Below are 13785 nucleotides of genomic sequence, written 5' to 3'. Positions count from 1 at the left end.
TGTAAATTAAGAAGAAAGGTGAACTACAATACCCTTGTCTGAAATCAACACATTACGTTACTCTAATTAGATAATTCCCAAGATCTGTTGCAGATTAAGCAATTTATGATTAAAACTTGATGAAGAATAAGTGTCCCCTAGAAACTTTCCCTAGGTCTTTTATATTACACTAACTTCCTTGCAAGTCCCAATACAAAGAACAGAAAGCTTACTCAGAACTCAATATAGCAAGATCAAAAACTAGGTATTAAATTAGCAAGAAAATTTGCTCATTTGACCATCTAGCAGATTCCTTTTTCCAAAATAATCATGTGATCTTGTGTAAAATCTTAACCTCTCTAGACCTCAGTTTCTTTCTCTGAAAAAAGCAATGGGAGAGTGAACTAAATTATTTTTAACAATTCTTCTAATTTTATATTGTATGACTGCAACTAAGGGAGACACAAAAGGAAATAATTGGTAAGACTTTAATATATAAGCCTTAAAAAGTCATTTTAAAAAGCTACTGGAATCAAAGTAGGAGGGAAAAATTGAGATCAGTCAGGTGGATTCTGTGAAATAAAATTGTAAAGGTAAACTCCCAGAGAACTGGGAGAATCACTAGCTTGCAATATATCTTTTCCAAACTCTCAGGTTGCTTTCCTCATGCTGATCCCACAGATACACATTTTACAAACCCACAAAGCTCATGAAACCCAGCTAGAAAGTGATTTTTGCTTACAGCTTTATATAAAAGCATAAAAAATGGTGCATTTTTTGGATAACATTATATAGTAAATTTTAACTAATTAGGTGTAATTGAAGATGAAGTAGGGGAATGAAAGGAGAGGGCAGTTTGAACTAACATTTAGATATCTAAATTACTGACCAGATTTAAAACATGGAAGTTTGTTACTTTCAAGAGGATATAAAAACTTTCATTAAGTTCACAATGCTCTTTTTTATCAATCAAAATAAGCTGTGTCTTTCGGGTGCCACCTCTTCATTGTAAAGCCTTCTCTGATATCCCCCAGTCAGAAAGAATCATTTCTTTTTTTTATTTTTTCACTGTGTATAACTATCTTCTGTTAAGTACTTATGACATTCTATAATATGGTACTGGAAAGTATTTATACTTATGTCTCACTCACTAGATTGTAAATCCACTCTGTAGACTCTCTGGGTCAAGCAAAGTACCTTGTGAATATTAGGCATTAATTAGCAGATGTTAAATTGAATCAATTGGTAGAAATAAATCAGTTGATACATGTTTACAAGAATAGACAATCAGGAGATTTAAGTGAGCAAGTTAATTCTGTGTAACGATCCCAACAGCTTTTAACATGGTCAAGGATGCCTAAAAATAGCTTATTTTCTTAGCTTTTATCTGTTCCTTTCTGTCCACCTCTGCCAATCTTGTTCATATAATAAATTTTCAGGATGAAGAGAAAGTTTGTCAAGAAAAGATACACTTTTCCAGAACCTCTGTCCATAATCATAAGTTTTGAATGAGCTCAAATTGAAGATTATACTATATAACATAGTCTCTGAATGAGCCATGTAATAACTAATACCTACCTCACATGCTCTCAACAAAGGTGGAGTGCTTTGAAAACCTGTAGCTATTTCTTTAACGTTTATGTTTTTTTTTATGATATCCTAAGATACAGTTAGTTTCAATAACCATATTGATTTTATAATAATACTAATAGCACCAGATGGATTCACAGCCAAATTCTACTAGAGGTACAAAGAAGATCTAGTATCATTCCTACTGAAACTATTCCAAAAAGTTGCTTTTATTACTTGCTTTTAATCTTTTGGGTATCCATTTTATGATATTAGATTTAAGGTAACCATGAGGCTTCCAAATACAATCTTGATAGCAACTTAACACTGTTTGCATAAAGAAACAAAGAAGAGGCCTGGTGCTGTGGCTCACGCCTGTAATCCCAGCACTTTGGGAGGCCGAGGCTGGTGGATCACGAGATCAGGAGATTGAGACCATCCTGGCTAACATGGTGAAACCCCGTCTCTACTGAAAATACAAAAAATTAGCCGGGCGTGGTGGTGGGAGCCTGTAGTCCCAGCTACTCGGGAGGCTGAGGCAGGAGAATGGCCTGAATCCAGGAGGCGGAGCTTGCAGTGAGCCAAGAGCACGCCACTGCACTCCAGCCTGGGTGACAGAGCGAGACTCTGTCTCAAAAAAAAAAAAAAAAAGAAACAAAGAAAAAAAAAAGAAAAGAAACAAAGAAGAAAAATAAAAACTAATAAAAATTCTATACCTTAACCTTTCCCTCTGCTTTTTTACTTTTCGTTGTTTCTGTTTCTATCTTATTGTACTGTCTGTTTCTTGAAAAGTTCTTGTAGTTATTAATTTTGATTGGTTTATCCTTTAATCTTTCTAACTGAGAGTAGTTTACATGGTATAATTACAGTTTCATAATATTCTGTGTTTTTACTATTACCAGTGAGTTTTATATCTTCATATAAATATCTCTTCTTTTCTCATTAGCATCCTTTTTTTTTTTTTCTTTGTGATTGAAGTACTCCCTTTCTTCTGTTTGTTTGGTTTTGGTTTTTTTTGAGACGGAGTCTTGCTCTGTTGCCCAGGCTGGAGTGTAGTGGCATGATCTCATCTCACTGCAACTTCCGCCTTCAGGACTCAAGCCATTCTCCTGTCTCAGCCTCCCCAGTAGCTGTGATTACAGGCATGCACCATCACGCACAGCTAATTTTTGTATTTTTAGTAGAGACGGGGTTTCACCATGTTGGCCAGGCTGGTCTTGAACTCTTGACCTCATGATCCACCCACCTCAGCTTCCCAAAGTTCTGGGATTACAGGTGTGAGTCACGGCACCCAATATTTCTTGTAGGACATGTCTGGTGTTGATGAAATATCTCACCTTTGTTTGTTTGGGAAAGTCTTTATTTGTCCTTCATATTTGAAGAATATTTTCAAGGGATATACTATTCTAGAGTAAAAAACTTTTCCTTCAGCACTTTAAATATGTCATGCCATTCTTTCTTGGCCTATAAGGTTTCCACTGAAAAGTCTGCTGCCAGATGTGTTGAAGATCCATTGTATGTTATTTGTTTCTTTTCTTTTGCTGATTTTAGGATCCTTTCTTTATCCTTGACCTTTTGAAGTATGATTGTTAAATGCCTTGAAGTAGTCTTCTTTGGGTTAAGTTTTCTTGGTTTTCTTTAACTTTCTTGTGCTTGGATATTGATATATTTCTCTAGGTTTGGAATGTTCTCTTTTATTATCCCTTTGAATAAACTTTCTGCTTCTTTATCTTTCTCTACCTTCTCTTTTAGGCCAATGACATTTAGATTTGCCTTTTTGAGGCTAGTTTCTAGATCTTGTAGGCATATCTCATTTAATTATTTTTGTCTCTCCTGACTGTGTATTGTTAAATAGCCTACCTTCGAGCTCACTAATTCTTTCTTCTGATGAGGCTGATGCATTTTTCAGTATGTGAATTGTATTTTTCAGTTTAAGAATTTCTGCTTGATTCTTTTTGGTTATTTTCATCTCTGTTAAATTTATCTAATATAAGTCTGAAGTCCTTCTCGTTTTCTTGAATTGCTTTGAGATTCCTTTAAAAAGCTATTTTGAATTATTTGTAGGAAAGTTCACATATCTCTGTTTCTCCAAGATTGATTTCTGATGCCTAGTTAGTTAGTTTGTTCGGTGAGGTTGTGTTCCTGAATGGTCTTGATGCTTGAGCATGTTTATCATTGTCCAGACATTAAAGAGTTAGATATTTTTTGTAGTCTTCACAGTCTGGGCCTCTTTGTACCTGTCTTTCTTGGAAGTCTTTCCACATATTTGAAAAGACTTAGGTGTTGTGTTTTCAGCCATATCTGCATTAGGGTGCACCCCAAGCCCAGTAACACTGTGGTTCTTGCAAACTCTTAGAGGTGCCACCTTGATGATCTTGGATAAGATCTAAAATACTTCTCTGGATTACCAGGCAGAGACTCCTGTTTTCTTTCCTTACTTTCTCCCAAACAAATAGTCTCTGCCACTGTGCTGACACACTTGAAGTTGGAGAATGGGAGACGTAAGCACCCCTTTATACATAAAGCCAGTACAGCCCTAGGTCTCACCCAAGGCCTGCTGTAACTATTACCTGGTTACCACTTATGTTTATTCAAGACCTTAGGACTATGCAATCGACGGATGCTGAGGCAAGCAGAACTTACGTCTTTTACATCAATGCAGTAAATTTCCCTGGGTCCTGAATGTGTCCAGAGATACCATCCAAGAGCCAGGTCTTAGAGTCAGAAACCTTAGAAATCGATATGGTGCTCTATTTTACTGTTTATGAGCTGGCACCCAAACCACAAAATAAAGTCCTCACTTTCTTCTCTCCTTTCTCCAGGCAGTAGAGTCTCTTTTCATGTTCTTCAGCTAACAGGCCCAAGGAGAGTATTGCCAGGCTACTACCAACATTCACTCAACCCTCAAGGGCTCTTCAGTAAGCTTGCAGTGAATACTGATAGGCCTGCAACTCACACTTCATGGAAGTGGCTTTTCCTCTGTTAAAGGGAAGTTCCAGAAGTGCTGTTCTTAAGCCAATATATGGATTGAACTCACCAAGAGCCCACTTGGTGGCTTAGGTGGTACCTAAGATGCAAGACAAAGGCCTCTTTATTTTTCTCTCTGCTTTTCTTAAGCAGAAGGAGTCTTTCACTGTAGCCACTACAGCTGGAAATGTGCTGGATCTCACCCGGAGCCAGCATATCTCAGATTCTCACCTAAGACCCATGGCATACTACTTGAGTATTAGTGCTGGTTATTCAGGACCCGAGGGCTTTTTAGTCAGCAGGTGTTGAGTCCTGCTAAAAACTGGATTCTTCCCTTCAAGGCAGTGCTTTACCTTCTAGCTCAAGATGTGTCCAAAAATGTCATCTGGAAGCTACAGCAAGGTATGGTGGCCTCACAACTCTGACTGTTAACATATCCTACTGTGGCTGAGCTGGTATTCAAAATAAAGGACAAAGTCCCTTTACTTTTCCCTCTCCTCCACTCAAGCAGAAGGAAGGGATCTCTTTTGGTGCCATGAGATGTGCTGCCTGGGGTTCAACAGGTGGCACAAGCACTCCCTTAGCTGCCCCATCTGGTGTCTCAATAGTTCACATGCCTCTCAAGTCTACTGGCTCTTAGCACTGCTCAGCACTAGGACTTATCTAGGATTTGCAGTTCTTGTGGCCCAGTCTACCTTTCAAGTTTATTTAGAATCCCAGAGCACATTATCCCACAGTGGTAAGGTTTGCTGGAACTCAAATTCTGACCACTGGGATGGTCAATACTCCTCTTCCTAGAGCTTGTCTAAATGCTCCCTCCATGGGCAAGCATCAGCTGAATTCAGCCTGGTTTTGCTTTTTGCTGTGACAGGGCAGCACTGAGTTTAATGCAAAGTCTCACAATCACTATGCTCTCCCTCTACCAAGCTGCTGAAAGATTCACTCTCCTCACCTGATTTTTGGTTCTTATGAAGGTACTTTTTTATACTGATAGTTATTAAATTTGGTGTTCCTGTGGGAGGGCATGATCAGAGGAACTTTCTATTGTTCGGTTCCTTCCCATTTTTTTGAACTGTTACATAGTATTCCATAAAGAAGATAGTCTATTATTTATTTAGCTAGTTTCATATTCATGAATATTTAAGCTGTTGTCAATCTTTTACTTTTTCAACCAGTGCTATCATAAGCACATTTGTACATTTCTCAAAATGTACATGCATAAGTTTTTCTTCTGAACAGATGTCCATAAATGGAATTTCTGAGTTGAAAACTTGTGCATTTTTCCTTGCAATAGGTACTTTCAAACTGCCCTTCACTAAAATTGTACTAATTTACACTATCATCAATAGCCAATGATATACCAGTTTTTTTACAGTGAGGCAATATTGAGTTTGTTAACTTGTGTATAGGCAGTGATATAGTTTGGCTTTGTCCCCACCCAAATCTCATCTTGAATTGTAGCTCCCATAATTCCCATGTGTTGTGGGAGGGACCCGGTAGGAGATTATTGAATCATGGGACAGTTTCCTCCATGCTGTTCTCATGGTAGTGAATAAGTCTCATAAGATCTGATGATTTTATAAGGATAAACCCCTTCACTTGGCCCTCATTCTGTCTTGCCTGCTGCCATGTAAGATGTGCCTTTTGCCTTCCACCATGATTGTGAAGCCTCCCCAACCACATGGAACTCTGGGTCCATTAAACCTATTTTTTCTTTATAAATTACTTAGTCTCAGGTATGTCTTTATCAGTAATAAAATTGGACTAATACAGGCAGCCAGTACCTCTCAGAAGGACGGAAATTTAGTTTCTCTGTATCTCCATAGCTGAAATTCCTAGGCTTGAAGACATGAGAATGAACACAGTCCTAAAAAAAAAAAAAAAAAAAAAAAAAAGTAAAATTTTACTCTTATGTAAATAAGATTGTAGAGTTCATATATGAGACCTTTCAAAAATTTGCTCATGCCTATACTTGCAACACTTTGGAAGACTGAGGCGGGTGGATCGATTGTGGTCAGGAGTTCGAGAGCCTGGCTAACATGGTGAAACCATGTCTCTACTAAAGATACAAAAATTAGCCAAGCATAGTGGTGCGTGCCTGTAATCCCAGTTACTTGGCAGGCTGAGGAGGAAGAATACCTTGAACCTGGCAGAGGTTGCAGTGAGCTGAGATCGTGCCACTGCACTTCAGCCTGAGTGACAGAGTGAGACTCCGGCTCAATAAATAAATAAATAAATAAAATAAAAAATTGCCTGCATTGTTTCATTCAGTGTGGTAAAGTTCTATAGGTATTGACAAATACATAAGGTCATGTATCTACCATTATAGTACAATACAGAAGAGTTTCACCACCCTAAACATCCTTTCTTCTTCATTATTTATCACTCTCACCTTGAACTCCTGGCAATCACTAATTTTTTTCCCCAGACAAGGGAGTACAGTTTTGAACTTCTAGGCTCACCAAACTTCTCACCTTGTCTTCCCAAAGTGCTGGATTATTTTTACCTTGTTGTTTTGATACATTTTCAGTTTTATAAAAAAGTTGCATAAATTTTTAAAAATCCCGTAAACCCTTAACCTCTATCTTCCAAATGTGAGTATTTTACTATCTTTATTCTTAATTCTCCATTCCTCCACATACACATACATCTTTTTGTGAAACATGTGAAACTTGTGGACATGATGTTTTTTCCCCAGATCCTCCAGTGAATGTTTCCTGAAAACAAGGGCATTCTAAGAGACTATTATTAAAATGACTTATAGCATTTAATAAATTACATAGCAGTTAAAGCAAATGAAATAGATCTGTGTGTGGTGGCTTTCATGGCCAACTGCAAAAAAAAATTGTAAAATAGTATTATACCATTTTTTAAAATTAGGATTTACCAAAAAAAAATATATATTTTTCTGGAGAACAGAATTATGGATGATTTTTACTTTTTCTGAAATCCATTTCTGAAACTGTTGAATTTGTTTTTTTTTTTTTAATTATTATACTTTATGTCCTAGAATACATGTGCAGAACATGCAGATTTGTTACATGGGTATACACGTGCCATGGTGGCTTGCTGCACCTATCAACTTGTCATCTGAATTAGGTATTTCACCTAACGCTATCCCTCCCCTATACCCCTACCCCCCAACAGGCCCTAGTGTGTTATGTTCCCCTCCCTATGTCTATGTATTCTCATTGTTCAGCTCCCACTTATGAGTGAGAAAATGTAGTGCTTGATTTTCTGTTGCTGTGTTAGTTTTCTGAGACTGATGGTTTCCAGCTTCATCCATGTCCCTGCAAAGGGCATGAACTCATCCTTTTTTATGACTGCATAGTATTCCATGGTGTATATGTGCCACATTTTCTTTATCCAGTCTATCATTGATGGGCATTTGAATTGGTTTTAAGTCTTTGCTATTGTGAAGAGTGTGGCAATAAACATACGTGTGCATATGTCTTTATAGGAGAATGATTTATAATCCTTTGGGTATATACCCAGTAGATTGCTGGGTCAAATGGTATTTCTAGTTCTAGATCCATAAGAAATTAGGGATCTTCCACAACGGTTGAACTAATTTACATTCCCATCAACAGTGTAAAAGAGTTCCTATTTCTCCACATCATCTCTGCATCTGTTGTTTCTTGACTTTTTGATCATCGCCATTCTAACTGACATGAGATGGTATCTCATTGTGGTTTTGATTGGCATTTCTCTAATGACCAGTGATGATGAGCTTTTTTTCATATTTGTTGGCCACATAAATGTCTTCTTTTGAGGTATGTCTGGTCATATCCTTCACCCACTTTTTGGTGGAGTTTTTTGTTTTCTTCTTGTAAATGTGTTTAAGTTCCATGTAGATTCTGGATATTAGCCCTTTGTAAGATGGGTAGATTAGAAAAAGTTTTCTCCCATTCTGTAGGTTTCCTGTTTACTCTGATGATAGTTTCTTTTTGCTGTGCAGAAGCCCTTTAGTTTAATTAGGTCTTATTTGTCAATTTTGGCTCTCATTGCCATTGCTGTTTTTGTTTTAGTCATGAAGTCTTTGCCAATGCCTATGTCCTGAATGGTACTGCCTAGGTTTTCTTCTAGGATTTTTGTGGTTTTAGGTATTAGGTTTCAGTCTTTAATTCATCTTGAGTTAATTTTTGTATAAAGTGTAAGGAAGGGGTCCAGTTTCACATATCTACATGTGGCTAGTCAGTTGTCCCAGCACTACTTATTAAATAGGGAATTATTGCCCCATTGCTTGTTTTTGTCAGGTATGTCAAAGATCAGAAAGCTGTAGATGTGTGGTGTTAATTCTGAGGCCTTGGTTCTGTTCCATTGGTATATATATTTGTTTTGTTACCAGTACCATGCTGTTTTGGTTACTGTAGCCTTGTAGTATAGTTTGAAGTCAGGTAGCATGATGCCTCCAGCTTTGTTCTTTTTGTTCAGGATTATCTTGGCTATGTAGGCTCTTTTTGATTCCATATGCAATTTAAAGTAGTTTTTTCTAATTCTGTGAAGAAAGTCAATGTTAGCTTGATGGGGAGAGCATTAAATTTATAAATTACTTTGGGAAGTATGGCCATTTTTCACAACCTTGAGCAGTGGTTTGTAGTTCTCCCTGAAGAGGTCCTTAACATCCCTTGAAAGTTGTATTCCTAGGTATTTTATTCTCTTTGTAGCAATTGTGAATGAGAGTTCATTCATGATTTGGCTCTCTGTTTGTCTATTATTGGTGAACAAGAATGCCAGTGATTTTTGCAAATGGATTTTGTGTCATGAGACTTTGCTGAATTTGCTTATCAGCTTAAGGAGATTTTGGGCTGAGACAATGGAGTTTTCTAAATAGATAATCATGTCATCTGAAAACAGAGACAATTTGACTTTCTCTCTTCCTATTTGAATAGCTTTTATTTCTTTCTCTTGCCTGATTGGCCTAGCCAGAACTTGCAACACTATGTTGAATAGGAGGAGTGAGAGAGGGCATCTTTGTCTTGTGCTGGTTTTCAAAGGGAATCCTTGCAGCTTTTGCCCATTCAGTATGATATTGGCTGTGGGTTTGTCATAAATAGTTCTTATTATTTTGAGATACGTTCCATCAATACCTAGTTTATTGAGAATTTTTAGCAAGAAGAGGTGTTGAATTTTGTTGGAGACTTTTCTCCATCTATTCAGATAATCATGTGGTTTTTGTCATTCACACCATTTATGTAATGGATTATGTTTGATTTGCATGTGGTGGATAAGTTTTGTGATGTGCTGCTGGATTTGGCTTGCCAGTATTTTATTATGGATTTTTGCATTGATGTTCATCAGGGATATTGTCATGAAATTTTGGGGGATTTGTTGTTGTTGTTGTTGTTGTGGTTGTTGTTGTTCTTCTGCCAGGTTTTGGAATCAAGAAGATGCTGGCCTAACAAAACGAGTTAGGGAGAATTCTCTCCTTTTCTGTTGTTTGGAATAGTTTCAGAAGGAATGGTTCCAGCCCTTTTTTGTACCTCTGGTAGAATTTGACTCTGAATTCATCTGGTCATAGGCTTTTTTAGGTTGTTAGGCTATTAATTATTACCTAAATTTCAGAACTTTATATTGGTCTATTCAGGTATTCCACTTCTTCCTGGTTTAGTCTTTGGAGGGTGTATGTGGACAGGAATATATCCATTTCTTCTAGATTTTCTAGTTTATTTGAATAGAGGTGTTTATAGTATTCTCTGATGGTAGTTTGTATTTCTGTTGGATCAGTGGTGATATCCCCTTTATCATTTTTATTGTGTCTATTTGATTCTTCTCTCTTTTTTTCTTTATTAGTCTCACTAGTGGTCTATCTATTTTGATAATCTTTTCAAACAAAAAAACAGCGCTTGGATTCGTTGATTATTTGAAGGGGTTTTCTCGTCTCTATCTCCTTCAGTTCTGCTCTGATGCTAGTTATTTCTTGTTTTCTGCTAGCTTTTGAATTTGTTTGTTCTGGCTTCTCTAGTTTTTTAAACTGTGATGTTAGGATGTTGATTTTAGATCTTTCGCATTTTCTCCTGTGGGCATTTATTACTATAAATTCCCCTCTTAACACAGCTGTAGCTGTGTCTCAGAGATTCTGGTACGGTGTGTCTTTGTTCTCAATGGTTTTAAATAATGATATTATTTCTGCTTAATTTTATGTTATACACAGTAGTCATTCAGGAGCAGGATTTTCAGTTTGCATGTAGTTATGCAGTTTCAAGTGAGTTTCTTTTTTTATTATTATTATTATACTGTAAGTTCTAGGGTACATGTGCACAAAGTACAGGTTTGTTACAAATGTATACATGTGCCATGTTGGTGTTCTGCACCCATTAACTCATCATTTACATTATGTATATCTCCTAATGCTATCCCTCCACCCTCCTCCCTCCCCACAATAGGCCCTGGAATGTGATGTTCCCCTTCCTGTGTCCAAGGGATCTCGTTGATCAATTCCCAGTTATGAGTGAGAACATGCAGTGTTTGGTTTTCTGTTCTTGCAATAGTTTGCTGAGAATGATGGTTTCCAGCTGCATCCATGTCCCTACAAAGGATGCAAACTCATCCTTTTTATGGCTGCATAGTATTCCATGGTGTATATGTGCCACATTTTCTTAACCCAGTCTGTCACTGATGGACATTTAGGTTGATTCCAAGTCTTTGCTATTGTGAATAGTGCCACAGTAAATGTACGTGTGCATGTGTCTTTATAGCAGCATGATTTATAATCCTTTGGGTATATCCCCAGTAATTGGATGGCTGGGTCAAATGGTATTTCTAGTTCTAGAACCTTGAGGAATCGTCACACTGTTCTCCACAATGGTCGAACTAGTTTACAGTCCCACCAACAGTGTAAAAGTGTTCCTATTTCTCCATATCCTCTCCAGCACCTGTTGTTTCCTGACTTTTAAATGATTGCCATTCTAACTGGTGTGAGATGGTATCTCATTGTGGTTTTGATTTGCATTTCTCTGATGGCAAGTGATGATGAGCAATTTTTTCATGTGTCTGTTGGCTGTAGGAACGCCTTCTTTTGAGAAGTGTCTGTTCATATCCTTTGCCCACTTTTTGATGGGGTTGTTTGTTTGTTTTCTTGTAAATTTGTTTGAGTCCTTTGTAGATTCTGGATATTAGCCCTTTGTCAGATGAGTAGATTGCAAAAATTTTCTCCCATTCTGTAGGTTGCCTGATCACTCTGATGGTAGTTTCTTTTACTGTGCAGAAGCTCTTTAGTTTACTTAGATTCCATTTGTCAATTTTGGCTTTTGTTGCCATTGCTTTTGGTGTTTTAGACATGAAGTCCTTGCCCATGCCTATGTCCTGAATGATATTACCTAGGTTTTCTTCTACAGTTTTTATAGTTTTAGGTCCAACATTGAAGTCTCTAATCCTTTTTGAATTAATTTTCATATAAGGAGTAAGGAAAGGATCCAGTTTCAGCTTTCTACTTATGGCTAGCCAATTTTCCCAGAACCATTTATTAAATAGGGAATCCTTTCCCCGTTTCTTGTTTTTCTCAGGTTTGTCAAAGACCAGATGGCTGTAGATGTGTGGTATTATTTATGAGGGCTCTGTTCTGTTCCATTGGTCCATATCTCTGTTTTGGTACCAGTACCATGCTGTTTTGGTTACTGTAGCCTTGTAGTATAGTTTGAAGTCAGGTAGCATGATGTCTCCAGCTTTGTTCTTTTAGTTTAGGATTGTCTTGGTAATGTGGGGTCTTTTTTGGTTCCATATGAACTTTAGAGCAGTTTTTTCCAATTCTGTGACTAAAGTCATTGGTAGCTTAATGGGGATGGCATTGAATCTATAAATTACCTTGGGCAGTATCGCCATTGTCGCTGGTGCAGCCCAACCAGCGAGAACTGAAGCAGGGTGAAGCATCGCCTCATCTGGGAAGTACAAGGGGGAAGGGAATTCCTTTTCCTAGCCAAGAGAAATTGAGACACACAACACATGGAAAATCGGGTAACTCACACCTTAATACTGTGCTTTACCAAGGGTCTTAGCAAACGGCACACCAGGAGATTATATCCCACACCTGGCCCAGAGGGTCCCACACCCACGGAGCCTCCCTTATTGCTAGCACAGCAGCCTGAGATCTAACTGCAAGGTGGCAGCGAGGCTGGGGTAGGGGCGTCCGCCAATGCCCAGGCTTAAGTAGGTAATCAAAGTCTCTGGGAAACTCGAATTGGATGGAGCCCACCACAGCTCAAGGAGGCCTGCCTGCCTCTGTAGACTCCACCTCTGAGGACAGTGCATAGCTAAACGAAAAGCAGCAGAAACCTCTGCAGATGTGAATGTCCCTGTCTGACAGCTTTGAAGAGAGCAGTGGTTTTCCCAGCACAGAGGTACAGATCTGAGAACGGACAGACTGCCTGCTCAAGTAGGTCCCTGCCCCTGAGTAGCCTAACTGGGAGACATCCCCCACTAGGTGCAGACTGACACCTCACTCCTCACAAGGCTGGGTACACCTCTGGGACAAACCTTCCAGAGCAAGAATCAGACAGCAACTCTTGCTGTTCAGCAATATTCTATCTTCTGCAGCCTCTGCTGCTGATACCCAGACAAACAGGGTCTGAAGTAGACATCAAGCAAACTCCAATAGACCTGCAACTGAGTTTCCTGACTGTTAGAAGGAAAACTAACAAACAGAAAGAACACCCACACCAAAACCCCATCAGTAAGTCACCATCATCAAAGACCAAAGGCAGATAAAACCACAAAGATGGGGAAAAAGCAGAGCAGAAAAGCTGGAAATTCAAAAAATCAGAGTGCATCTCCACTTCCAAAGGAACACAGCTCATCATCAGCAAAAGAACAAAGCTGGACAGAGAATGACTTTGACGAGCTGAGAGAGGAAGGCTTCAGTTGATCAAACTTCTCAGACCTGAAGGAGGAACTACGTACCCAGTACAAAGAAACTAAAAACTTTTGAAAAAGAATAGAAGAATGGATAACTAGAATAACCAATGCAGAGAAGTTCATAAACAAACTGCTAGAGATGAAAACCATGGTACGAGAACTATGTAACAAATGTACAAGCTTCATTAATCAACTGGAAGAAAGAGTATCAGTGATTGAAGATCAAATGAATGAAATGAAGTGAAAAGAGCAGTTCAGAGAAAAAAAGAGTAAAAAGAAATGAATAAAGCCTACAAGAAATATGGGATTATGTGAAAAGACCAAATCTACATCTGATTGGTGTGCCTGAAAGTGATGGAGAGAATGTAAGCAAGTTGGAAAACACTCTGCAGGATATTATCCAGGAGAATTTCCCCAACT

The 13785-nt window shown here is 38.2% G+C and overlaps 1 protein-coding gene across 1 annotated transcript in view; it reads right to left on the bottom strand.

The window, feature by feature from the left end:
- Positions 1-12336, bottom strand: part of LOC111531191 (grpE protein homolog 2, mitochondrial-like) — a 62537-nt gene extending 50201 nt beyond the window's left edge. Inside the window, 2 exon segments of the mRNA XM_023198423.1 lie at positions 6300-6382; positions 12319-12336. Of these exon segments, the coding sequence (XP_023054191.1) occupies positions 6300-6382; positions 12319-12336 (101 nt within the window).
- Positions 12337-13785: the final 1449 nt, after the last annotated feature.

This window comes from Piliocolobus tephrosceles, chromosome 12 (genome assembly GCF_002776525.5).
Source record: "Piliocolobus tephrosceles isolate RC106 chromosome 12, ASM277652v3, whole genome shotgun sequence".
NCBI classification, from domain to species: Eukaryota; Metazoa; Chordata; class Mammalia; order Primates; family Cercopithecidae; genus Piliocolobus; species Piliocolobus tephrosceles.
Note: the sequence above shows the minus strand (reverse complement) of the source record. Positions and strands in the feature narration are given on the sequence as shown.